Here is a 27,346-nt window from a genome sequence, read left to right on the forward strand (position 1 = left end):
GAGATATCCCTCCACCACCATTCATAGATGTTGAGTGAAATCTGTACCCCCTTCCCCCGGGTGTAGTATCTCTGTCCCTCTGGTTATAACATACACCGCGGTCTTATTCCCACTAATTATTGGTCCCGTATTACTGGCCCATCCTCAATGTTGTTTCATTTCCTCGTTACGTTGTTTTATGCCAGTTATTTAAATCTACCGTTGCTCCATCCATCACCATCAGTATTTTTTATTCTTTATTAAATTAATGTCGCCCGAATCCCTGTAATACAGGCCTTGCCGTCCCTCAGCCTGTTGTCCTTGGAATGAGGCTGCGTTACCCACGTTGTTTCCACGAGTTCGAGATTCCTGCAAAAAAACAACATTTTCCGGCCATCACTGGTTAGTTAGTGACCATGCTTCTTTTTAACTGGGTCCGGTGTTTCCACTTGTCGATACCCCTTATGACTACCATAACTTACCATTATTACCTGATATGGTCTGATCCATTTGGGTGCGAGCCCGGACCTCTCTGGGGTAATCACCTGACTGCCTATTTGGGGTGTTTGGACCTTCTGTTCCTTAGTGTCGTTCTCTAAGTCCTTGATTTGCTAATCTCTAGCCTGTGCCTTTAAATCATGTAACTGCTTACAGAGTTCCATTACAAACTTCCGTAACCTGTCTTTTTTTTAGTTCAAAGGGTGTCAGTCCTGTTGTCTGACTAGGGGTTGCCTTGAGCTTCATTAGTACTCGGGGTATCCTATCTACCCATCCCTTTCCAGTCTCTTTGATATGGGATATTTTTGCCTGATCCCGAGTAACGCGCAAACCTGTTTCATCACCTTCTCTGTGAAGTGTGTACCCTCATCTGAGTCCAGCTGTTGTGGCATTCCCCATCGGGTATTATTTCTTCTGCTAGGATCCTGCCCACAGATTCTGCTGAACAATTTCTAGTGGCGAAAGCCTCTACCCACTTTGTAAACTGATCTATTTTAGCTAGGCAGTATGTCTTCACCTTGTTGCTGGGTAACGGTCCAGTAAAACCTATCTGCAGGTTTTCCCAGGGTCCTTTTGGTCGGGGCTGATGTCCCATTCTGACCTTTACTTTTCCTCCTGGGTTGTATTTTGCGCATATCACGCACCTTCTACTGTGGTCCTCTATATCTCGACCTATTCCCTTCCACCACCAGCATCTGGATATCGAGCGTATCATGTTGGTTCTACCAGTATGGACATACCCGTGGTATAAATTTAATAGGCTCCCCTGGATGCATTCTGGGACCACCACATTCCCGTCTTTCCTTCACATCCTGTCGGTCCCATGTTGGGCCCCTCTCTGCTTCCATCCCTCCTTTTCCTGTGGAGTGGCTTCTCCCTGTACCTTAAGCATGTTTCTTTCCTCAGACCTGATTGTACATGCTCCGACCTGGGCTTTCCTGGCCAGTGTACCTGTCTCCACCTCGTCTGCCCATGCATTTCCCTGTTGATCATGATCATTACTTTTTATGTGCACTTTGACCTTTATTATCGCACACTCCTGGGCCAAGAGGGAGGCTACCACTAGGTGTTCAACATTCTCCTCGTGTTTAATTGGCCCTCCTCCTGAGGTCATGTATCCCCGTCTGCTCCAGGCTATCATATAATCATGCACTACTCCAAAAGCATATTGACTGTCTGTGCAGATGTTTATTCTTTTTCCCCTAGCCAGCCTCAGAGCCTCAATGAGAACCACTAATTCAGCCACTTGAGCTGATAGTTCAACTTCTAACCATCCTTCGGCTTTGACCTATCTGCTGCTATCTACCATGGCCCATCCCGTCCGTGGTCTCCCATTGATATTGCGCCGAGACCCATTTACATATAGATCCATGTCTGCCTCCTCACGTAGGGTTTCACTTGCCTGACTACTTCCCTTGTCTTCTCCTGTTGGGCTACACTGATGCTCCTCCCCCTCCATAAGGATCCACCCTGCAGGGTTGTTACAGTTGTCTTTTATTATTGTTACTGTCCCGTTGAGGGGGCCCAGGCAGTATGAGCATTGCTTCCCACTCTGCCCTTCGTGCATTGGATACCGTTTTTAGCCTTCCAGTGTTAATTAATTCTATTAAGGTATGCTGGGTATGTCGAACAATGCATCCTGACATTATTATTGGTTCGCTAACTCTGATGGCCCATGCTGCACAGTCTCGGGCAGCAACACACCTGGATCATCCTGCGGCTATGGGTTGTGGCTTACCTGAGTATATTGCCACTGGTCTATGCCTGTCCCCATGTAATTGAGTCACTACCGCGTTATAATGATCATTCCTATGTTAGATGTAGACGTGAAAGGGCACTTGTGAGAGCTTGTTTTAACTACACACATGCAGTTTCTTGATCTGGGCCCCAGTTTACTGGCTCTCGGGAGGATTTCCCCCCCCCCTTTGCCCAGGTCCTGTATAGGTTGGGCCATCTCGACATTTCTGCAGTAGTTGAATAGCTCTCGTACTTGCCTGACCCCCTTTCATGGTTTCCTGGCCTGGGCATTGATCGAATTGCTTTCTTTCTGTCGTCAGGCATCTGTCTCTTCCCTTGTGATATTATGTATCCTAGATATGTTGCTTCACTCCTTCCTTCTCCTATGTCTACTGGTTCCAAAATCTCTGGCAATACTCGATGAAATATGCTCGGGCCATTATGGAATCGCTATGGCACTCTGGTCCATGTGTATTGTTTTCCCTTTACGGTGAAGGCAATTTTCCTTGGGACTCTTTGTCTAAGGGTATGGCCCAAAATCTATTCACTATATCCAGCACGGTGAAGATCTTATGTTCTGGATCCAGGCCATTAAAAATTGTGGCCAGACTTGCCACTATTGGGTGTTCTTGGGGAGTCAGCTTATTCAGGGCGGTATAATCGATAGTTAGTCAGTAAGACCTGTCGTGTTTCTTTACCGGCCACACAAGTGAATTAGTGGAGGCTATTACGTGTTTCACGGCCCCTTCCTCCTCTAATTCCTGCACTATCTGACAGACCGCTGCCTCAGCTTCGGTTCTCAATGGGTACTGTCGGTGAGCTTTGTGCTTGGGTCCAGGAATTTTGATGGGTGGTATCTCTGCTAGTCCACAATCTTGCTTTTATTGTGCCCACAGATTCGGGTATAATTGACACACGCTACCCCACACACCTTTTGTTTCCCACGCAGGCTGGATTCGGGTTATTCCGGCCACTTGTTGCTGCTGGTGTCCCGGGTGTTCGAACTTCATTTGGTTTTTGTGATTATCCCCCCAAATTATCCGGTTACGCTGGGGATCTATCAGTACCCCAATCTCCCTTAAGATATGGATGCCCAGTATGCTGCCTTCTGTGTTCTGACAGCACGAAAACCGAGTAGGTAGCATTAATTCCTGTACTTCTAATAACACCATTTCACTTCGGGTTGCTTTCTGATAACCTGCACCCACACCTTGGATGTTTACAGTCCTGCGGGTCTGGGGAAAATCTAAATTGGTTGTTGGTTATGGAAACGGACGCTCCTGTGTCTACGAGCATATTGCAGTGCCAGCCCCCTAACACTTCCGTAATAAACATCCTTGGATCCCCTAGCTGCCGTCCCATACCTCCGCCGGAGGCTGGCAACACTTAACGTGTACTGGCTAATTGGAGCATATTGATGATATCCTCGTTGGAGGGTGTCTCAGGTCGGGGCGGTGGTGGCAGTGGTAGCAGTGATGCAGTACCTGTCTGAGCATGTCCATCAGCTCTTCCCTGGTTAATGGTGTTCCCTTCTTTGCCTGTTGTGGGCCTTGCCTCCCTGCGCCTCCTCCCTTACTCCAGCAATCTTTGGCCAAATGTCCAAGTTTACCACAATTGTGACACTTCCCTTGAGAATTTCCGTAACCTCTTCTTTTCTGCGGACAATTCCTACTGAAGTGGCCTCCATTATTACAGTTCAAACATATCAGGGAAGCTACGTGGGGGTGTATCTCCTCCTCCTTCGTCTCTGCTGCAACCGCTGTTGCTGCTATTTTTGCTATTTTCTCCTTTTGTTCTAACTTTAACTCCTCTCCATGTTCTGCCCATTCCAAAGTTTCATCGTAATTATCTACTATCATAAATCCTAACGTAATTATCTTTGGATGTGCCTCTCCCAGTCCGTCTTTGAACATTTTCAAGAATGCTGCACATTTTTGTCGGGGTCATCAACCCCAGAGTGGTCTTTGTATTCAATCCATTCTCGTTTCCCGTACTCCCCTACGCTTTCACCTGCCTTTTGAATCACATTCATATTCTACTCCAATCTTTTGTCAGAATTCTGTATTTCTACTATTTTGACTTAGGTGTTGGTACTTATTCAATAGAATTTGTCTCTGCTGTGGGCTGAAAGGTACCTCCTGTGTGGTAATGTCAGCTGCTCTACGTCCATTGGTGGGAATGGTGGTAGTGTGTATTGGGGCCGCTGATATGTAGCCATTATCATGTGCTGGGGGCCACTCTACTGCACACTCATTATCCCTGTCTGGTTGACTGTTAGTTTGGGGTTGTGGACATGAGGCACATTGGCTCTATTACCACAGGTGATGGTGTTACAGCTGTGTATTGCTGGTCCTGTCTTACATAGAAACATAGAAAATAGGTGCAGGAGTAGGCCATTTGGCCCTTGGAGCCTGCACCGCCATTCAATGAGTTCATGGCTGAACATCTCTTCCAGCTTATTTATCTTAGCTTCTGTCTCTTGAATTTGTTTTGTTTGAGTATCTATCTGTGCTCTGTAGCAGGTGAGTATTATTACATAGGCATTCTCTGGGCTCTGGGGTGGTACCAGCGGATTGGAAAGCAGCTAATGTAACGCCTCTGTTTAAAAAAGAGGACAGACAAAAGGCAGGTAACGATAGGCCGGTTAGTTTAACATCTGTAGTGGGGAAAATGCTTGAAACTATCATTAAGGAAGAAATAGCGGGACATCTAGATAGGAATAGTGCAATCAAGCAGACGCAGCATGGATTCATGAAGGGGAAATCATGTTGAACTAATTTACTGGAATTCTTTGAGGATATAACGAGCATGGTGGATAGAGGTGTACCGATGGATGTGGTGTATTTAGATTTCCAAAAAGCATTCGATAAGGTGCCACACAAAAGGTTACTGCAGAAGATAGAGGTACGCGGAGTCACAGGAAATGTATTAGGATGGATAGAGAATTGGCTGGCGAACAGAAAGCAGAGAGTCGGGATAAATGGGTCCTTTTCGGGTTGGAAATCGGTAGTTAGTGGTGTGCCACAGGGATCGGTGCTGGGACCACAACTGTTTACAATATACATAGATGACCTGGAAGAGGGGGCAGAGTGTAGTGTAACAAAATTTGCAGATGACACAAAGATTAGTGGGAAAGCGGGTTGTGTAGAGGACACAGAGAGGCTGCAAAGAGATTTAGATAGGTTAAGCGAATGGGCTAAGGTTTGGCAGATGGAATACAATGTCGGAAAGTGTGAGGTCATCCACCTTGGAAAAAAAAACAGTAAAAGGGAATATTATTTGAATGGGGAGAAATTACAACATGCTGTGGTGCAGAGGGACCAGGGGGTCCTTGTGCATGAATCCCAAAAAGTTAGTTTGCAGGTGCAGCAGGTAATCAGGAAGGTGAATGGAATGTTGGCCTTCATTGTGAGAGGGATGGAGTACAAAAGCAGGGACGTCCTGCTGCAACTGTATAGGGTATTGGTAAGGCCGCACCTGGAGTACTGCGTGCAGTTTTGGTCACCTTACTTAAGGAAGAATATACTGGCTTTTGAGGGGGTACAGAGACGATTCACTAGGCTGATTCCGGAGATGAGGGGGTTACTTTATGATGATAGATTGAGTAGACTGGGTCTTTACTCGTTGGAGTTCAGAAGGATGAGGAGTGATCTTATAGAAACATTTAAAATAATGAAAGGGATAGACAAGATAGAGGCGGAGAGGTTGTTTCCACTGGTCGGGGAGACTAGAACTAGGGGGCACAGCCTCAAAATTCGGGGGAGCCAATTTAAAACCGAGTTGAGAAGGAATTTCTTCTCCCAGAGGATTGTGAATCTGTGGAATTCTCTGCCCAAGGAAGCAGTTGAGGCTAGCTCATTGAATGTATTCAAGTCACAGATAGATAGATTTTTAACCAATAAGGGAATTAAGGGTTACAGGGAGCGGGCGGGTAAGTGGAGCTGAGTCCACGGCCAGATCAGCCATGATCTTATTGAATGGCGGAGCAGGCTCGAGGGGCTAGATGGCCTACTCCTGTTCCTAATTCTTATGTTCTTATGTTCTTCATTTTATTTTTGTTCTGAAAATCCCACCATTTCCTCCGTCTGTCAGGTGAGTCTTTCTTTTATTAAGAAATCCAAATTAATAATGTCCAGTATAAAACAGCTGTCAATGGAAAGGTTTAACTCCTTTAGAGGTTTGTAAGAAGGCCTGACGTCATTACATGACTTCACATAATCATGACAATGTTTTTCCCAAGTCTTTGTGCTTTCAAAACTTGCTTAGGAATTGGAACTCCATTAAAACAGCAGGAATCATTAGTAAAGTTGTCATAATAAAACCTTCTCATTGGGAAAAACAGCATTTTAGATTAAACTCCAATTTCTCTAAACTTCCAATTCTAATACTTGGCAAAGATTTTTTCACTGATTTAAAACAAGACCACACATTTTTAATCGCTATTTTGTTGACTGAAATCCAATTTTACCACAAGCTATATGCAGTCCAGCATTTCATTTTTACGGTCCCATTCACTGAGCAAATCTTGTGTTTTATTTCTCTCTGCACAAAATCTAAACTTCTGTGCCGGTTCCAGCTTTTTTTCGAATTCTCTAATTCCCAGTTTTTTCCTTCCTTTGCGGAGTTCGCATAACTTAGGTTTTTTTGCCCTTTTGAATCCAAACATAATCATTTTTCTTTTTTGATGATCTTCCTCTATTCCATAGTTAAACATCTTTGTGTTTCTTTCTCAGCACAATACTTCTGTGTCGGGTTTAACTCGTAAGTTTTTATATTTAAACCAATATCTTTTTCACAACTAATTTCATCTCCTTTCTTCAAATGAGGTTTTGTATTTTGATGATTTTCCTCCAGTCCATTTTCCTAAAGATCTCTGTTTCTCTTTCTAGCAGCTGCGGCTTTCAAGGTCGCATTTTTATCTTTTGATATAAACACGCTGTCCTTTTTAAATTCAACGTGTTTTTTCAGCAATTTTCTTTTATTAATTTTCCATTTTTCTCAGCTAGCATTGTATCCCACTGGCCAATTTTCCTAGGATCCTGGGGTTCCACCCCACTCTTTAGGTTGTATTCCTTCTTCTTTGCGCTGCACACGATGAATACCGGCTTCTCCATGTTATTACCATGTCACGCTTCGGGACATACACCTTAATTTTCCTCTAACGATCGCTGGGGTCCTCTTCCCCCTTCTTTTTCAGGCAATAAAGCGATCCCGCCCTTGGTTTTCATCCTTCCCTGGTTCGCTGTAACTTGTTCTACAGATTTACCCTTCTAATTCTTTATACAGATTACCTCCTTCCCCGTCAATGCTACAGCTGCAGGTGTTACAAAACATACTCACTGCCATTCAGCTGTCACATCATCCATGTCAGAGGGTCTGCATCCTGTTCGTGACGCCAAATGTAGGGGTTAAAAAGGAGGCTTCTCTCCTTCAAGGTGGACTAACTGATATAGTTAATCGACACCTACCCTTCTGTTGGGGAAAAAGGAGGCTTCGCTCCCTCAAGGTGGACTAACTGATGTAGTTAATCGATACCTCGCCCTTCTCCTGTTGTTTATCGACCACGGAAGTGAACACACGAAATCCCAGGTTCAATCAGCTTTTATTACGAACAATTGCAAGGGAAGGTTCAGTCGTGGAACCTCCGAAATACAATAATTTTCAAGCATAATTTATACAGGTTTTGGAGAGGAGCTATCCTCCTCAAAATCATCGATAGGTCTGCTGTTATCAGCGAAGTGCCATTGATTTGTCGACTCTTATCAGACGGGCTCTGAGTGATACATGCAACTGTGCATCTCTCATCATTGTTTTGTTCCATTTTGCCCTCTACCCCAGTCTATCCGAGGCTTAGGGTGGTTTGTACTGGCTTCTTTATCTCTTCCTCAGGGACTTTTAAACAAAACAACTGACTTCGGCTGTTTAAGTGTGACTAAGGTTAAGCTACAGTTTAATTCGTATGTGTGCTATGCCTGTATAAGGAAGTTTTAAATGCGTAGGCAATTATATGTTCACTACCTTCAGCATAATTCTGACCCCCTATTTGCAACCTTACAATTTATCCCACACCATTGTTTGTTGCCTCTCCTTCCTAAATATGGAACATTCTTGGATATTCAGTTCCCAACCCTGGTAACCCTGCAACCATGTTTCCATAATTGCAACTATATCGTATCCGTTTACATCCGATTACTTGCATCAATTGATAGTTTAAAAAATTATGGAAGTCATTATTTTAACATTCATTTACTGTATCTGAGGAGAGACCTTGATACAGAATATCAATAATATTACTCAGCATAACTTTATCGACAGCACAATACAAGAGCCAGCTCCATCTTTGTGCTGAGTCAGAGACAGCAGTCGGTGCACAATCGACAATTTCAGTCAGTATCTGGGACACAAGAGGTGAAAGGTCACATCGATGAACTGAGTTCCAACTGTTTTCTCCACTGATCACGTGACAAAAGCCAATGAGGAATGGTGTCCAATCGAGAGATCCGCGCCTGTATTATTCACACCAAACTTGCAGGAAAATTACCAATATTGGTGATCACAAGACCTTTGATGATTTTAGCAGAGAATGAAACTTTATTGATGATTTTTAAGTGCGACGCCTGATTCCTTTATCTGCAGTGTATGGTGGATTCCTGTCTTGTCCACATGTCCGGCTCCACTGCTGAACTCATCATTGTTATCCTTGATCCCTGAACATGACTGTGCTTCATTTGCAGGAATAGATTATGTTTACTCAGCGAAACAAGTGTGAAAAACTAAAGCAATGCATAAATCAAACACATGCTACAAAATGGCTGAAATGTTCACACAAGATCTCACCAATTTTTCAATCACCAGAGAAAACGGATGTTCTACGGTGGAAATAGAGGTAAAATTGAGCTATAGTGACGAGGAAGCTTTCTTTAGAATTGAATCGTTTTACTGTCTTTTTCTAACCAACCTCTGAATGAATGTCCAGGAAGATTTCACCACTGTCTTCAGCTCTTCTCTGAATTTCCTCTGGGTCACTGCATAAATACATGGGTTTTGAAAGCAACTCAAAAACTTTAACATTGCTCCTGTTTCAGTGGCAATATATCCAGGGTCTGTGAGGTCACCTTGGTAATAATTGATGCTTGCCAACCTGGTAGTTACCAAACTCACGGCAGCAGTCAGCCACAACAATATAAAACTGCCCGATATAGCGAAGAGTAAAATTATGGATTTCTTTCGGTTCTCCATCTCTGAATCGCTCTGCTTCTCACTCCTGTGGCCCCTGAGTCCCCTGCGGGATCTACTGGCCACTAAAATACGTCTGACCGTCAAACAATTTAACAAGGTAATTAAAGTAAGGGGATGCCAAATGCCCCAGGCGCTGTGAAACCAGATGTATGCCGCACCTGGAGGTGAGGAAACAAATGCTACACTTGTCATGCAACCCCAATGTACCTTGTTAATTATTTGATGAGGTTCATATGCAAGCAAAACAGGGATGTTCTTTAAAAAGATGAGGACTGTGAAAGCTGTTATAACCATGGCCGCAGTTCTCTCGGTGCAATACTTTGTTTTAAACTTCTGGCAGCAGATAGCCACAAATCGGTCAAATGTGAAGGAAACGGTGAACCAAACAGACAAATCAAGGTTGACAGCAGTCATGTATATAATGAGCTTACACACGGGAGTGTGGGACAGGAATGAAAGTGGAAAGCGATTACTGAAAATATGGTACAGCATTACATTGACGATCATGATCAGTAGATCCACGGATGCCATGGCAATCATGTAGACAGAGATACACTTGGAAAGGCCACAGTTCCTTCGGGATAAAATAACAATTGTCATCAAGTTCGCTGTAAGAAAAAGAGAGCAGAGAAATAATGTTGGAGTGTCTGATTGAAATATAGAAATATATATGGAAATATCTGGTGAGAGCATTTTACTCCATTCGGTGTTACTATCAGCAAGGACCAGTGTGGAATATGATTAGTAATGGACCTCTAACCTTCAAAACCAACCCACATACTTTACTGACCTGCTGCAGTGCTCACTGTGCACGGGGCATCGAGACAATCCAGAAATCAGCCAAAATCCTTGTACTGCAGCTTCAGAGAATATTGTAACTTCATTAATGATATCAGCTTAAGGGGAAAGCAGAAAGTGTGGACGGGCGCTTCAGTGAGATTGTTCCAGTCTCTACTGACCCTGTAATGCTGCCATCTAGAAAACACGTTATCTTATGCAACATGTGGTAAGAACAGGAGTCAGTTCACACAGATCAACAACAAACAGGTTAATATGACTCACCTGGAACACCGATGACTGCGAGAATCGGGTAATAGATCGCTTTTACCTGTAGCATCGTTAGTTGGCCCATTTTCGTGACAGTGGATGTATTTGTTTGGAACTGAAATATTCTGATAGGCACACATCTGAGGTAATGGAAGGGAACATATATTTATCCACACGTCAATCCACCAGAGAGTCAATCAGGTTAACTCATAATTAGCATTATTTACAGTCATTTAACAAATAGACTGAGGTAAATTGTTTTCGTCTGATTCATCAGATTAATGAAATAATTGAAAGTGTTAGCGGGAATTTTCTAAAAAGCGTGCTCAAATAAAATCTTCATTACAATTAGAATGTGCAATCTCACAGTACAGCTGCTGAGCCTATTACTACAGGAGCAGTGATGGCAGCTCCCCTAGCCGCATGTCCTGCCCCTATCCTTGACTCAGTCTGATTGGTCAAACCCGTTCAGAACAGCTGGTGAGCCATGTCGTGCACAATTGGTTGTGAGCACAATCGTAGGGCATTGAAGGTAACCGCATTCCTCTGGTAGTTGTTGTAAACCTACACTTACATTTGAGGTGAGAGTGCTTCTCTTGTAACTGTGGATGACCCACACTTAAAATCGTGGTGATCTTACATCTCTGGTACTATTCATACCACTACATTTCCAATAGAGGAGAAAGTGCCACTGCAGTTCTAGTTGTACACTGCACTTATACTTGAGGTAATCTTGCTTCTCTGGCACCAGCGATAAAGCTGAACTTAGTCAGGTGTTGGACGTGAACGTCCTGATCGAGTGGTTTCCTGCACTTACACCAGCGGTGCTCCAGGTTGTTCTGCACCAATGGCACACCAACAGTTGCTCTCGATGTGACCGTGTTCCACCGATAGCAACGATACCAACACAATTACACTGGCACTGACAGTGCGCTTCTGATATTAGTGGTAAACTATAATTATATTCGAACTGACAGTGCTCTGCTGGTATAGAATCATAGAATCATGGAAGTTTACAGCATGAAAGGAGACCATTTCAGCCTAACATGTCCGCGCTGGCCATCAAAGAGCTATCCAGCCCATACAATTTTACAGTTCTTGGTCCGTACGCCTTCATATCTACCTTATCCACCTGAACTGCTAATTTCAGGGCTCTGTTTACATGTACTTCAAGGTCCCTTTTTTCCTCTACACTTTGCAGTGTCCTACCATTTAATGTGTATTCCATTTCCTGTTTAAACCACCCCAAATGCATTACCTCACACTTCTACGGATTAATTCCATTTGCCTCTGCTCTGCCCACCTAACTAGTTCATTGATATCTTACTGGAGTCTACAGCGTTCTTCTTCATTATCATCGACACAGCTGACTTTTAGTAACATCTGAAAATTTCTTAATCATACCGCGTATATTCAAGTCTAAACCGTTGATATACCACATAGAGCAATGGATCTAATACTGAGCCCTGCGGATCACCACTGGTAAAAGCATTTCAGTCACAAATTGGCCAAACACCAAACAACCATTATGCTTTGATTCTCAACCAATTTTGGATCCAACTTCCCACTTTTCCTGGATCCCATGGGTTTTTACTTTCCTGACCAGTGTGCCATGTGTGACCTTTTCAAAGGCCTTGCTAAAATACATATTAACTGCATCAAACGTATTAATGGCATTGACCTTCCTGGTTACCTCCAAGTTAGTCAGACAAGACCTTCCCTTAACAAATCCATGCTGACTGTCCTTGATTAATCCATATCTTTTAAATGAACATTTATCTGTCAATCAGATTTTTTTCAATAATTTTCCCACCACCGATGTTAGGCTGACTGCCTGTAATTATTCGGTCTATCGCTTTCTCCCTCTTTAAACAAATGTTCCACGTTAGCTATCATCCAGTCCTCCGGCCCCACACCTGTAGCCAGAGAGGATTGGAAAATAAAGAACAGAGCCACTGCTATTTCCTCTTTTGCATCTCTTAACAGCATAGATACGGCTCATCCGGGCCTGGGGTTTTATCGACTTTCAAAGCTGCTAAACCCCTTACTACTTCCTCGCTTTAGCGGCATTAGTGTTACCCCTACAACTACAATAGAGGTGGCAATGCTTCTCCTGTAATAGTGATAAACCTATACTTATATTAGAGTTGAACACGCTACTCTGGGTGTAGTGGTACACCTACACTATGCTAGAGGTGAACATGCTTTTCCTGTACTACTGGTAATTCTGTACTTATATTAGAGGTGAACATGCTGCTCTGGGTCTAGTGACACATTACATTTATACTAGGTGTGAAAGTACTCCTTCGGTACGAGTGGTAGCCCCGCACTTACACCAGAGATGACCGTGTTCTTCTGGTACTAGTGGCACACGTACAGTTACACTGGAAGTGAAAGTGCTATTCTGATATTAGTGGCAGCGTACATTTGCACTAAAACTGACCGTCCTCCTCCAGTTGTACCAGTACTCCTACACTTATACTAGTGGTGAAGGTTATTGTCAGGCATAAGTGTATCCCTACACTTACACTGATGGTGCTACTGCTTCTAAGGTACCAGTTGTACTCTACATTTGCACGAGATATGAACATGGTCCTCCAGTACTAGGATGCCTACAGTAATATAAGACGTGGAAATGCCCTTCTGCTGCTAAAGCTGATTCTATTCATATTCGAGGCCCCACTTTTGTTGGACTGACGGAGACCCATCTACTGCACTGCAGGCGAAGACTCTTATTTTGCCGCACTAGTGTTATACATTTGCTGGGACAGAAATACTGCAAAGTTTTTCAGCACCAGTGGTGTACGTGCTGGGGGAATACAAGTAAGTATACAAGAACATAAGAAATCATGAGGGTTCTGGATAGAGTAGATATGAAGGGCATATTTCATTTATCAAATAACCATGTGACATAGATTTTAAGTAAATGGTAGATGGATTAGATGGATAGATGAGGAGAACCTTTCCCACCCATAGTGTGGAATGGGCCTCGAACTCAATGCGCGAAAGGGTGGAGGAGGCAAAAACCTGAATCGCATTTTAAAAAGTAACTGGATTGGCACTTGAAGTGGAGTAACCAACAAAGCTATGGACCAAGAGCTGGAAAGTCGGAATAGGAAGGATGGCTCCGTTGCGGCTGGCACTGACACGATGAGTCGAATGGTTCCCATAATATCCAAACATCTATCGGTTTCTGTCTTGGGAATAGTCAACTAATGAGCATTGACAGTGATTTGGGTTAGAAAATTCAAAAGATTCACAATCCTTTGATTTGAAGAAATGCCTCCTCACCTCAGTCCTAAATGGCTGACCCCTTATTCTGAAATTCTAAACTCCCCAGCCAGGAGACATATCCTCCCAGCATCTACCATCTCCAGTCCTTTAAGAAATTTTTTCGTTTCAATGAGATCACTTCAAATTCTTTGAAACTCGAGAGAGTATAGGCCGAGACTACTCAACCTCGCCTCAGAAGAAAATCCCCTCATCCAAGCAATCTGTCCAGTGAAACTTCACTGCACTCCCACTAAGACAGGTAAAGGTTACGCAGGCAGATAGGGAATAGGTGACCAGCAGGAAGAGCAAGGGAAGGATGGTAATGCAGGGGGCTCCTGCAGCCATCTCCCTCCAAAACAGATACACCGTTTTGAATATTGTTGGGAAAGCTGGCTCATCAGTGGAATGCAGCAGCAGCCAAGCTCATGGCACCATGGGTGGCGCTGCTGCACAGGAGGGCAGGAAAAAGAGTGGGATAGCTATAGTGATAGGATATTCTATTGTAAGGGGAATAGATAGACCTTTCTGCGGCCACAAACGAGACTCCAGGATGGTATGTTGCCTCCCTGGTGCAAGGGGCAAGGGTGTCTCGGAGCTGCTGCAGGGTGTTCTGGAGGGGGAGGGTGAACAGGCAGTTGTCGTGGTATATATAGGTACCAACGATATCAGGAAAAAACGGGATGGGGTCCTACAAGCTGAATTTAGGAAGCTAGGAGTTAAATTAAAAAGTAGAACCTCAAAGGTAGTAATCTCAGGATTGCTACCAGTGCCACATGCTAGTCAGAGTAGGAATAGCAGGATAGTTCAGAAGAATACATGGCTTGAGGCATGGTGCAAGGGATTCAAATTCTTGGGACATTGGAACCGATTCTGGGGGAGGTGGGATCAATACAAACTGGACGGTCTGCAACTGGGCAGGACCAGAATCTATGTCCGAGGTGGAGTGTTTCCTAGTGCTGTTTGGGAGGGTTTAAACTAATATGGCAGGAGGATGGGAACCTATACAGTGAGGCAGAGGGAAGTAAAAAGGGGGCCGAAGCAAAAGATAGGAAGGAGAAAAACAAGAGTTGAGGGCAGAGAAATCAAGGGCAAAAATCAAAAATGGCCACATTACAACATAATTCTAAAAGGACAAAGAGTGTTAAAAACAAGCCTGAAGGCTCTGAGTCTCAATGTGAGGAGCATTCGTAAAAAGGTGGATGAATTAACTTTGCAGATTGCTGTTAATGGATATGATGTAATTGGGATTATGGAGTCATAGCTCCAGGGTAACAAAGACTGGGAACTCAACATCCAGGGGTATTCAATATTCAGGAAGGATAGACAGGACGGAAAAGGAGGTGGGGTAGCGTTACTGGTTAAAGAGGAGATTAACGCAATAGTAAGGAATGACATTAGCGTGGATGATGTGGAATCTATATGGGTAGAGCTGCGAAACTTCAAAAAGCAGAAAACGTTAGTGGGAGTTGTGTACAGACCATCAAACAGTAGTAAGGAGGTTGGGGAATACAATCCAACAGGAAATTAGGAACGCGTGCAATAAGGGTATAGCAGTTATCATGGGTGACCTCAATCTACATATAGAGTGGCCTAACTAAACTGGTAGCAGTACTGTGGAGGAGGATTTCCTGGAGTGTATATGGGATGGTTTCTAGACCAATATGTCGAGGAACCAACTAGAGAGCAGGCCATCCTAGACTGGGTCTTGTATAATGATAGATGATGAATTAGCAATCTGGTTCTGCGAGGCCCCTTGGGGAAGAGTGACCATAATATGGTAGAAATCTTCATTCAGATGGAGTGTGACACACTTAATTCAGAGACTAGGGTCTTGAACTTAAAGAAAGGTAACTTTGATGGTATGAGACGTGAATTGACTAAGATAGACTGGCGACTGGAGTTAGATATAGTCCTTACTTCTAGGGGAATCAAGGGGTATGGCGAGAAAGCAGGAATGGGGTACTGAAGTTGCATGTTCAGCCATGAACTCATTGAATGGCGGTGCAGGCTCGAAGGGCCGAATGGCCTACTCCTGCACCTATTTTCTATGTTTCTATGTTTCTATGTTAAAGGGCTGACGGTGGATAGGCAATGGCAGATATTTAACTATCACATGGATGAACTACAACAGTTGTACATCCCTGTCTGGCATAAAACTAAAAAGGGAAAGGTGGCTCAACCATGGCTAACAAGAGAAATTGTGTTAAATCCAAGGAAGAGGCATATAAACTGGCCAGAAAAAGCAGCAAACCTGAGGACTGGGAGAAATTTAGAACCCAGCAGATGAGGACTAAGGGGTTAATTAGGAGGCGGAAAATAGAGTACGAGAGTAAGTTTGCAGGGAACATAAAAACTGACTGCAAAAGCTTCTATAGATGCGTGAAGAGAAAAAGATTAGTGAAGACTAATGCAGGCCAATTGCAGTCAGAATGAGGTGAATTCATAATGGAGAACATGGAAATGGCAGACCAATTGAACAAATACTTTGGTTCTGTCTTTATGAAGGAAGACACGAATAACCTCCCGAAAATAATAGGGGACTGAGGATCTAGCGAGAAGGAGGAACTGAAGGAAATTCTTAATAGTCAGGAAATTGTGTTAGGGAAATTGAGGGCCAATAAATCCCCTCGGCCTGATAGTGTGCATCCCAGAGTACTTAAGGAACTGGCCCTAGAAATTATGGATGCATTGGTGATCATTTTCCAAAATTCGATGGACACTGGATCAGTTCCTATGGATTGGAGGGTAGCTAATGTAACCCCACTTTTTAAAATAGGAGGGAGAGAGAAAACAGTGAATTATAGACCAGTTAGCCTCACATCGGTAGTGGGGAAAATGTTGGAATCATGATTAAAGATATAATAGCAGCGCATTTGGAAAGCAGTGACAGGATCGGTCCAAGTCAGCATGGATTTATGAAAGGGAAATCATGCTTGACATATCTTCTAGAATTTTTTGAGGATGTAACTAGAAGAGTGGACAAGGGAGTACCAGTGGATGTGGTATATTCGTACTTTCAAAAGGCTTTTGACAAGGTCCCATATAAGAGATTAGTGTGCAAAATTAAAGCACATGGTATTGGGGGTAATGTATTGACGTGGATAGAGAACTGGTTGGCAGACAGGAAGCAAAGAGTAGGAATAAACGGATCCTTTTCAGAATGGCAGGCAGTGACTAGTGGGTTACTGCAAGTATCAGTGCTGGGACCTCAGCTATTTACAATATACATTAATGATGTAGATGAAGGAATTGAACGTAATATCTTCAAATTTGCAGATGACACTAAGCTGTGTGGCAGTATGAGCTGTGAGGAGAAGGCTAAGAGGCTGCAGGGTGACTTGGACAGGTTAGGTAAGTGGGCAAATGCATGGCAGATCCGGTATAATGTACATACATGTGAGGTTAACCACTTCGGTGGCAAAAACAGGAAGGCAGAATATTATCTGAATTGTGATCGATTAGGAAAAGGGGAGGTACAACCAGACCTGGGTATAATGGTACATCAGTCATTGAAAGTTGGCATGTAGGTACAGCAGGCAGTGAAGAAGGCAAATGGCAAGTTGGCCTTCATAGCGAGAGGATTTGAGTATCGGAGCAGGGAAGTCATATTGCAGTTGTACAGGTCATTGGTGAGGCCACACCTTCAATATTGCATACAGTTTTGGTCTCCTAATCTGAGAAAGGACGTTCTTGCTATTGAAGGAGTGCATGGAATGTTCACCAGACTGATTCCCGGGATGGCAGAACTGACATATAAAGAAAGATTGGATCGACTCGGCTTATACTCACTGGAATTTAGGAGAATGAATGGGGATCTCATAGAAACACATAAAATTCTGACGGGATTGGACAGGTTAGATGCAGGAAGAATGTTCCTGATGTTGTGGAAGTCCAGAACCAGGGGTCACAGTCAGGATAAGGGGTAAGCCATTTCGGCCCGAGATGAGGAGAGCCTTCTTCATCCAGAGAATTGTGAACCTGTTGAATTTTGTACCACAGAAAGCTGTTGAGATATATTCAAAAGAGACTTAGATTTGACCCTTATGGCTAAAGAGATCAATGGGTATGCAGAGAAAGCAGGAATGGGGTACTGAAGGTGCATGATCATCATGATCATATTGAATTGTGATGCAGGCTCGAAGGGCCGAATGGCCTACTCCTGTAAATATTTTCTATTTTGCTATGTTTCTATTACGTAAGGATACCTAAACTGTACAAATTACTCCACGTGTGTTCCCACCAAGAACTTACAAAATCGCAAGAAAAAATCTTTACTTTATTCACCAATCGTTTTGTAATGACGGCTGCCATACTGTTTTATTTCGTAATTGCTTGCTGTACCTGCATGTTAACTTTGTGTGATTCGTGTATAAGGACTCTCAGGTTGCTCTGCACACCAATATATCCCAATCTCTTACCATTTATAAAATGTTCTGTTTTTCTGTTATTTCTACCAAAGTGCACAAATTTACATTTAAGTCACATCATTTTTCATTTGGCCTGTTATTGCGCACTCACTTAACCTGTCTATATCTATTTGCAGTCACGTTGTATCTCCTCATAACTTAGTTTCCCACCTAGTTTTGACTCGTCAGCAAATTTGAATTTGTTACATTCGTTCCCCTAATGTAAACCATTGATGTAGATTATAAATACCTGCAGCCCATGCACTGATCCCTGCGGTATCCCACTCATTACAGCCAAGCATTTAAAAAAGCCTTTTATTCCTATTATGAGTCTTATTTCCGTTAAGCAAAACTCAATACATGCAAGTAGATTACCCCCTATTACAAAACGGATAATGTTGCATAATATCCTCTTGTGTGGCAATTTATCAAAAGCGTTTTGAAAATCCAATTGCAATACATGCGCTCTTTCCCCTTATCTACCCTGCTAGTTCCAACCTCACAAGCTCTATTAGATTGTGTTAACCATGAGTTGACTTTCATCAAAAATGTTTACGCTGCCTAATCATATTATGATTTGCGAATGCCCTGTTACTAATTCCCCAACAATAGATTATTTGATTAACATTTCCCTTCGTACTGATCTGAGGCTAACTGGTGTACAGTTCCATGTTTTCTCTTTTCCTCCTTTCTTGACAGGCACGTTACATTTGTCACTTTCCATTCTGTTATAGAGGAATCTGCACTCGACCCTTGGTTCTCCACTATTTCTAGAATGTATGTATGCCTTCTCCTTCAAGACAATTGGAAATATTTGTTTCATGTCTCTGTCATTTCATTATTTCCACTTATAATTTCTAATACCTTTGTCTGTAATGGTCCTTACAGGCACCTAGGGAGGCCACCAACAGAAGGTAAGTAAAACAGTTTTTAACTTGCCTTAATGTGGAGTCAGATGGTGCAGGAATGGACTCACGCTCTAACCTTTTGCCTACCCTCCCTGTTCCAATGGCTGGCTCGCTGTCGGTGCCAACCGAATTATCCTGTGTCTCGACCAAGGAGCTGCATCGGAAGTTTGGCATCTGAAGCTTGCAGATATAAGCTTAGAAAGCTGAAGCCCAAGTTTCAGTGAGCTTCAGCCTCACCTCTTTGATTGCATGTTCTATTGTGGAATACACTTGACGATCCCTTCTGACACCCGGTCATTTTCTGCTCAGAGTAGACATAGGGAACAAAAATTGGGCGGCACTAATGAAAGTCCGCATCCTCATCAACAACAATCTTAGAGGAAGAATGGAACGTGTAACATTCCACTTTTTACCGGAGTTTTTAAACAAAATAAACTGAAAATAACATTTATAATCAGGTGCCTGCTGAGTACAAGGCCTCTCCCCAGGCTTTCAGTATTGAATGAAAATCCGCTCCAGTACATCATAGTTCGGCACAGACCCGTCATATTGGATATAGGGATTGGAAAGACAACACATGCACTAGCTAAAGTCTGCTTTTGCTATTCCATAAATCAGCCCGTTTCGACAGCTAATTGCTCAGGCACATAGTGTAGGAAGCTTCCAGATTCTAGACTTGCTTGGAATTCGTTGGGTGGAGGGAGAGGGAATTGGTTTCCTCTCATGGAGGAGGCAATTTAAAACTAAACTGGCAGTCGGGAAATTGATGGAACCGGATGAAGGCAGGGTTTGCACGCCGCCTGTAACCTTACTCCCATTGAAGCCAACCGAGGCTGATATAGAGGGGACAGGGTGGAAAGGATGCACAGCTGGATTTCCACCCAATTGTTATAACTAGCCAAAGTTAAAGCTGCCTTTGGTCACTTTAAATCAGGATCGTCTGTAAACCGATCTGGTGGATATGTGTTTAATCAGAGTTTAAGACAGAATATAACACATTAGCTAAACAGGAAATACAGATAGTTGATGCCGATCCCGATCGGACAAACGGCTGGTGCACTTGAGCAGTTCTCCAGCTTGTAGTCTCTTTCTATTTGTCTAGTGGTTTCATCGGTAAAGCATGGGATCATTCGAAGAGTATACGACCAGTACAACTTTTGGTTCACTCTCCCCTCACGCTGCTTGTGAGTACAATCTTGAACAGGCTACTGATATTCTCTTGTTAGGGATGGACATGACATGGGCTATTTACAATACCTTTTGACCTATAGATGTTTCCATAAAAACGTAATATCCAATAAGACTTCTGGTTCTTTGTCTCGATTTTTGTCAAAAACCCGCCCTAAAGATTTTGGCCACATGTCTTTATTTGTTACACTTTCCCAGAGTTGTTATTTGAAATTCACATCTTATCTCTTTTGTCCGTATTCTGCCTTTGGTCCCATGAAACCAAACCCGTAAACTCCTCGCTTGAGAGTGTTACCTCCTTTATGATGTATCACATGTTTACGATGACTCCTACTGCTTCCATCCATTCTGATTCTTTCTATAACAGATTGTCTTAAAGATACCTAACCAAAGTTGAAATCTTAAGTTGAAAACAACAGATAATGATTGTCATAGTGCAGAATGCTATAACATCTCTGCAGGGTTCCAAAACATTAATGTTTCTAAGTACATCTCTGAGGTGATATTTCGGCTCCAATCCAAAACAATGATTTACATACAGTATCCTACGTGTTGGTTTTATATATTTTGAGCCCCGGATTTCGAACACGATCCTTTCAGATTCCTACCCCGCCTGTTCTGTTAAAATTCCACCAGCGCGAGAGGTTTGTGCGGGGAAATTCCAGATGCACATATAACTGAACACTCACTGGACATGCTGAGAAATGTAGTGTTGACACCCACCCAATTGCTCGAATGATTGCCAAGCATCAACAAGTAATGGAGCTCCTTATGGGCGAAAGGTAAGGCGGGCGAATAGGCAGTAGGTGTAAGGAGAAAATAAGTTCGTCTTAAAACTCAAAAGTAATCGTGCTGTTGATAGTTTATTTCAATCGTTTACACAACACGTGCATTACTGCGTCACAGGTCAACAAGGTATATCACTGCAGAAAAACCAATGAATCAGACCTGGTATCTGTTGTATTGCAGGCTGATTTTTCTCACTTGTGACGTATATTCTCTTTATTTAGCAGCTGTTTTTCAGGTAATGCTTTTATCTTCACATGTGTTGTTCGATAGAAAAAGTGACGTCATTCAGCAACTGGATTTAGATGCCACGGCACCAAAATAGTCTTCTTACTGAATTGTAGAGTCACACAATGATACGGCACAGAAAGAGGCCATTCGGCCACCGTGTCTGTGCTGACTTTCTGACAGAGCTATCCAGTTACACTCACATCCCTGCTCTTTCCTCATAGCCCTTCAAAGATTTCCGTATGAATTTTATATTCACTTCCCTTTTGAAGGGTGCTATTACATATACTTCCAGCACCTTTTGAGGCAGTGTATTCCAGCTCATAACAACTCGCTTTGTAAATACATTCCCCTGATCTACCCTCCTGCACTTCTGCAAATTACATCAATCTTTGTCCTCTGGTTACCGATCTGTCTGTCAGTGGAGATACCTCCTCCGAATTTATTTTAATAAAATTACTCATAATTTTTAACACCTCTAATTAATCTCCCTTTATGCTTCCCTGTTCTGAGGAGAATAATCCCAGCTTCTATAGACTATCCACGTAAATAAAATCCCTCCTCCCTGCTAACATACTCGGAACGCTCCTCTGCACCATCGCCAAGAGGTTGATATCCTTCCTCATTTGTGGCATCCTGATTTGGACAAAGACCTTCAGTTGAGCCCTAATCAATGATTTACAAAGAGTTAGCATAACCTAAGTGCTTGTGTATGCTGTCTCTCTATTTACAAAGCACATTTTCCATATGCTTTTGACCAGCTATATCAGCTCGTCCTGCCACCATCAATGATTTGAGTCTCTAAAGCCCCAGGTCACTCGGTTCCTGCACCCATTTTAAAATTGGATTTTTTTAGTTTATATCGATTCTCCTCGCTCTTTCTTCACAATGCATCAATTTACAGTTCTTAACATTAAAGTTCTTCTGTAATGTTTCTCATTGACATATCTCGCAGCATAAATCTAGTGATTGTCCATATCGGATTTAGGGATTGTCCACATCAGTCTAAGTGACATTTTTAAAAGTGTGTTAAATTTAATTACGGCAAAACAACCTCTCTGGCACTGATAATTAACATTAACAACCTCTCTGGCACATTGTTGAATGTGGAGTCGCAAACTTTCAGATTTTAGTTGTTGATGGAGATTATTTTTAAAACTAAACATTAAAAAATATTAATGTATCTTTCTTTGAGGCTCGATGATCTCCCTCTCAATATTTTATCCATTTCTTTATTTCGCTTTCAATCCCTGATTTGACACTTTTCTAACTTACACTTCCTGTTTTAGAATCTGTGCTGTTCAATCTTCAATCCCTCAATGGGATGGGTTAATGAGATACACAGTTGGTTGTTCTGTTCACAGAGGTCCGCGATGCCTTATAGAGGGTGCTGTAGTGTTTGAATCTATACTTACTGCAATTTGAAGCACAAAAGTTCAATGGACATGCCCATCCTCAATGATGGCAGAGCCCAGCACATGAGCGCAAGGGACAAGGCGGAAGCAAACATCTTCAGTCAGAAGTGCCTTGTGGATGAACCATATCAGTTCCATCTGGAGGTCACCATAATAAGATAAGCCAGTCTTTAGCCAATTCGATTAATTTCATGTGATATCAAGAAACGGCAGAGCACACTGGATAGAGCAAAGGCTATTGGGCTCGACAACATCCAGTTATAGTGCTGAAGACCCGTTCTGCAAAACTAGCCCGCCTCTAACCAAGCTGTTCCAGTACAGCTACAATGCTGACATCAGCCGACAATGTAGAAATCTGCCCAGGTATGTCCTGTCCACAAAAAGCAGGACAAATCCAATCCAAACAACTATAGCCCCATCGGTCTAATCTTCAACAAATTGATGGAAGGTGTATTTGACAGTGCCATCGAGTGGCCTTTGCTCACCGATGCTCACTTTGAGCTCTGCAAAGGTAATTTGTCTCCACACCTCCATTACAGCCTTGTTTCAAACATGGACAAAAATAGCTGAGTCCAGAGGTGAGGTCAGAGAGACTTCCCTTGTCATCAAGTGCATCAAGTAACATTAGTAGAATTAAAATCAATGAGAATCAGGGGAAAACATCTGCACTGGCTGGAGTCATACCGAGCAGAAAGGAAGATGATTGTGATTGTAGGAGGTAAAACATCTCAGCCTCAGGACATCGTTTCAGGAGTTCCTCAGGGCAGTGTCCTGGGCCCATTCATCTAAAGCTGCTTCATCAAAGACCTTCTCTCCAAAATATGGTCAGAAGTGGGGATGTTTTCTGATGATTAAAGTGTTGAGATCCATTTGCAAATCCTCAGAAAATGAAGCCATCAATGCTTGCACGCAGCAAGCCCTAGACGACATTCAGGATTTATCTAATAAGTGGCAAGTAACATTTGCACCATAGCAGTATCTGGCAATGACAATCTCCAAAAAAAGAGATTTGAACCGCTCCACCCGCCCCCCCCCCCCCCCCCCCCCCACTGCCCCGTCAACCCTTGACATACAATGGCATTCCCATCACCGAATCCCCAACCGACAACATCCTGGAACATTATGATTGACCGGAGATCTAACTGGACCAGCCACTTAAATACCTAAATTTAGATAGTATTCAGATGCTATTTTACATACACAACATGTATTGGATATTGCTTGGAAATGAAAAAAGATACAAGTTGAAAATATCGTGGCATCTTCTAGTCTCTGCAAAATATAGCTGTAACCTCTTTAGAGTCTGTGTCAGCCTTAACTCGCCACAACAGTCAAACTTATAGAAACATCGAAACATAGAAAATAGGTGCAGGAGTAGGCCATTCGGCCCTTCATGCCTACACCACCTTCAATAAAATCATGGCTGATCATTCACCTCAGTACCCCTTTCCTGCTTTCTCTCCATACCCCTTGATCCCTTTAGCCATAAGGGCCATATCTAACTCCCTCTTGAATATATCCAGTGAACTGGCATCAACAACTCTCTGCTGTAAGGAATTCCACAGTTTAACAACTCTCCGAGTGAAGAAGTTTCTCCTCATCTCAGTCCTATATAGCTTACCCATTATCCTTAGACGATGTCCCCTGGTTCTGGACTTCCCCAACATCGGGAACATTCTTCCTGCATCTAACCTGTCCAGTCCCGTCAGAATTTTACATGTTTCTATGAGATCCCCTCTCATTCTTCTAAACTCCAGTGAATACAGACCCAGTCGATCCAGTCTCTCCTTATATGTCAGTCCTGCCATCCCAGGAATCAGTCTGGTGCACTGCCTCAAGAGCAAGAACGTCCTTCCTCAGATTAGGAGACCAAAACTGAACACAATATTCCAGGTGAGGCCTCACTGAGGCCCTGTACAACTGCAGTAAGACCTCCCTACTCCTATACTCAAATCCCCTAGCTATGAAGGCCAAGATACCATTTGCCTTCTTCACTGCCTGTTGTACCTGCATATCAACTTTTAAAGATTGATGTACCGTGACACCCAGGTCGCGTTGCACCTCCCCTTTTCCTAATCTGCCGCCATTCAGATAATATTTTGCCCTCGTGTTTTTGCCACCAAAGTGGATAACCTCACATTTATCCACATTATACTGCATCTGCCACTTGTTTGCCCACTCACCTAACCTGTCCAAGTCACCCTGCAGCCTTTTAGGGTCCTCCTCACAGCTGACACTGCCCCCAGCTTAGTGTCATCTGTAAACGTGGTGATATTACACTCAATTCCCTCATCCAAATCATTAATATATATAGTAAATAGCTGGGGTCCCAGCACTGAGCCCTGTCGCACCCCACTAGTCACTGCCTGCCATTCTGAAAAGGACCCGTTTATCCCGACTCTCTGCTTCCTGTCTGCCAACCAGTTCTCTATCCACGTCAGTACATCACCCCCAATACCATATGCTTTAATTTTGCATGCCAATCTCTTGTGTGGGACCTTGTCAAAAGCCTTGTGAAAGTCCAAATACACCACATCCACTGGTTCTCCCTTGTCCACTCTACCAGTTACATCCTCAAAAAATTCGAGAAGATTTGTGAAGCAAGATTTCCCTTTCATAAATCCATGCTGACTTGGATCAATCCCATCACTGCTTTCCAAATGTCCTGCTATTTCATCTTTAATAATTGATTCCAACAATTTCCCCACTATTGATGTCAGGCTAACCGTTCTATAATTACCCGTCTTCTCTCTCCCTCCCTTCTTAAAATGTGTTGTTACATTAGCTACCCTCCAGTCAATAGGAACCAATCCCTAGTCGATAGACTGTTGGAAAATGATCACCAATGCATCCACTATTTATGGGGCTACTTCCTTAAGTACTCTGGGATGAAGACTCTCAGGCCCTGGGGATTTATAGGCCTTCAATCCCATCAATTTCCCGAACACAATTTCCCACCTAATAATGATTTCCTTCAGTTCCTCCTTCTCACTAGGCCCTCGGTCCCTTAATATTTCTGGAAGGTTATTTGTGTCTTCCTTCGTGAAGACAGAACCAAAGTATGTGTTTTACTGGTCCGCCATTTAATTGTTTCCCATTATGAATTCACCTGAATCTGACTGCAAGGGACCTACGTTTGTCTTCACTAATCTTTTTCTCTTCACATATCTATACAAGCTTTTGCAGTCAGTTTTTATGTTACCAGCAAGCTTCCTATCATACTCTATTTTCACCATCCTAATTAAACCCTTTGTCTTACTCTGCTGTATTATAAAATTCTCCAAGTCCTCAGGTTTGCTGCTTTTAATTTCCCTTGTTAGCCACGGTTCAGCCACCTTCCCTGTTTTATTTTTACTCCAGACAGTGATGTACAATTGTTGAAGTTCATCCATGTGATCTTCAAATGTTTGGCATTGCCTATCCACCGTCAACCCTTTAAGTATCACTCGCCAGTCTATTCTAGCCAATTCACGTCTCATACCGTCAAAGTTACCTTACCTTAAGTTCAGGACCCTAGTCTCTGAATTAACTGTGTCACTCACCATCTTAATAAAGAAGTCTACCATATTATGGTCACTCTTCCCCAAGGGGCCTCGCACAATAAGATTGCTAATTAGTCCTTTCTCATTACACATCACCCAGTCTAGGATAGCCTGCCCTCTAGTTGGCTCCTTGACATATTGGTCGAGAAAACCATCCCTAATACACTCCAGGAAATCATCCTCCACCGCATTGCTACCAGTTTGGTTAGCCCAATCAATATGTAGATTAAAGTCGCCCATGATAACTGCTGTACCTTTATTGCACGCATCCCTAATTTCTTGTTTGATGCTGTCCCCAACCTTACTACTACTGTTTGTTGGTCTGTACACAATTCCCACTTGCGTTTTCTCCCCTTTGGTATTCCATAGCTCCACCCATACCGATTCCACATCATCCAAGCTAATGTCCAAGCTTATGCCCCACTGCAAATATTACTAATGCCGTCCTAATTGCTGCCGGATGAGAAATCCCCTGCTTACAAGGAGAGAAAAGGTGCAGCACTGGTCACTTTATTCGGTAATAGAGTTGTGGAGTTGAGCAACCATGACTTCACTCTAGAATGATAGACCTTATTCGAGTAGCAGAGCACTGTGGGTTTGGATGTGCACTGATGGGGCACACAATCAAGGATTGTATTATTTTAAGATCGGGCCAGGGAAAATCGCTTTTGCCAATTATTAATTTGAATGGAGTATTACTGTGGTTTTTGCGTGGCTGCTGTTCGAGTCTATCTCTGACCCATGAGGAGTGAAAGTGGATAGACGAATGTGCAGCTCGAGCTCCGGCTTGCGTTATATTTCTGTCCCTTCGAAGCAGGGCGGATAGAATGCCCTGGTGGGACGGATATGGTCCGTAGGCTGTAATGTGACCACCACTGCTCTGCACTATCATTAATGGTGTTGACTCTAATCAAATTTTACTTGTGGTCACCCTACTCCAGCATTACTGGTAGTGATCCCACCAAAATGTTACTTATGCTAACTCTTCGCCAACATTAATGGTGTTGGCCCTATCCTGACATTACCTGGCCGTGATCCTATTTTAAATTTACTAGTGGTGACCCAACTCTGAAATTACTGGTGGTGACTCTACTCTAACA

General features: G+C 43.1%; 1 protein-coding gene and 1 pseudogene across 1 annotated transcript; both read right to left on the bottom strand.

Annotated features, from left to right (window-relative positions):
- The window catches only part of LOC139250592 (zinc finger protein 729-like), a 539,046-nt pseudogene that overhangs the window by 392,011 nt on the left and 119,689 nt on the right, over positions 1–27,346 (bottom strand).
- LOC139250591 (probable G-protein coupled receptor 139) lies at positions 9,151–10,585 on the bottom strand. The gene is made up of 2 exons (XM_070872989.1): positions 10,516–10,585; positions 9,151–10,061 (listed from the first exon to the last, which is right to left on the bottom strand). Exons 1-2 carry the CDS (start codon positions 10,583–10,585, stop codon positions 9,151–9,153), a joined length of 981 nt encoding a protein of 326 aa, XP_070729090.1.

This window comes from Pristiophorus japonicus, unplaced genomic scaffold (assembly GCF_044704955.1).
Source record: "Pristiophorus japonicus isolate sPriJap1 unplaced genomic scaffold, sPriJap1.hap1 HAP1_SCAFFOLD_396, whole genome shotgun sequence".
Lineage (NCBI taxonomy): Eukaryota > Metazoa > Chordata > Chondrichthyes > Pristiophoridae > Pristiophorus > Pristiophorus japonicus.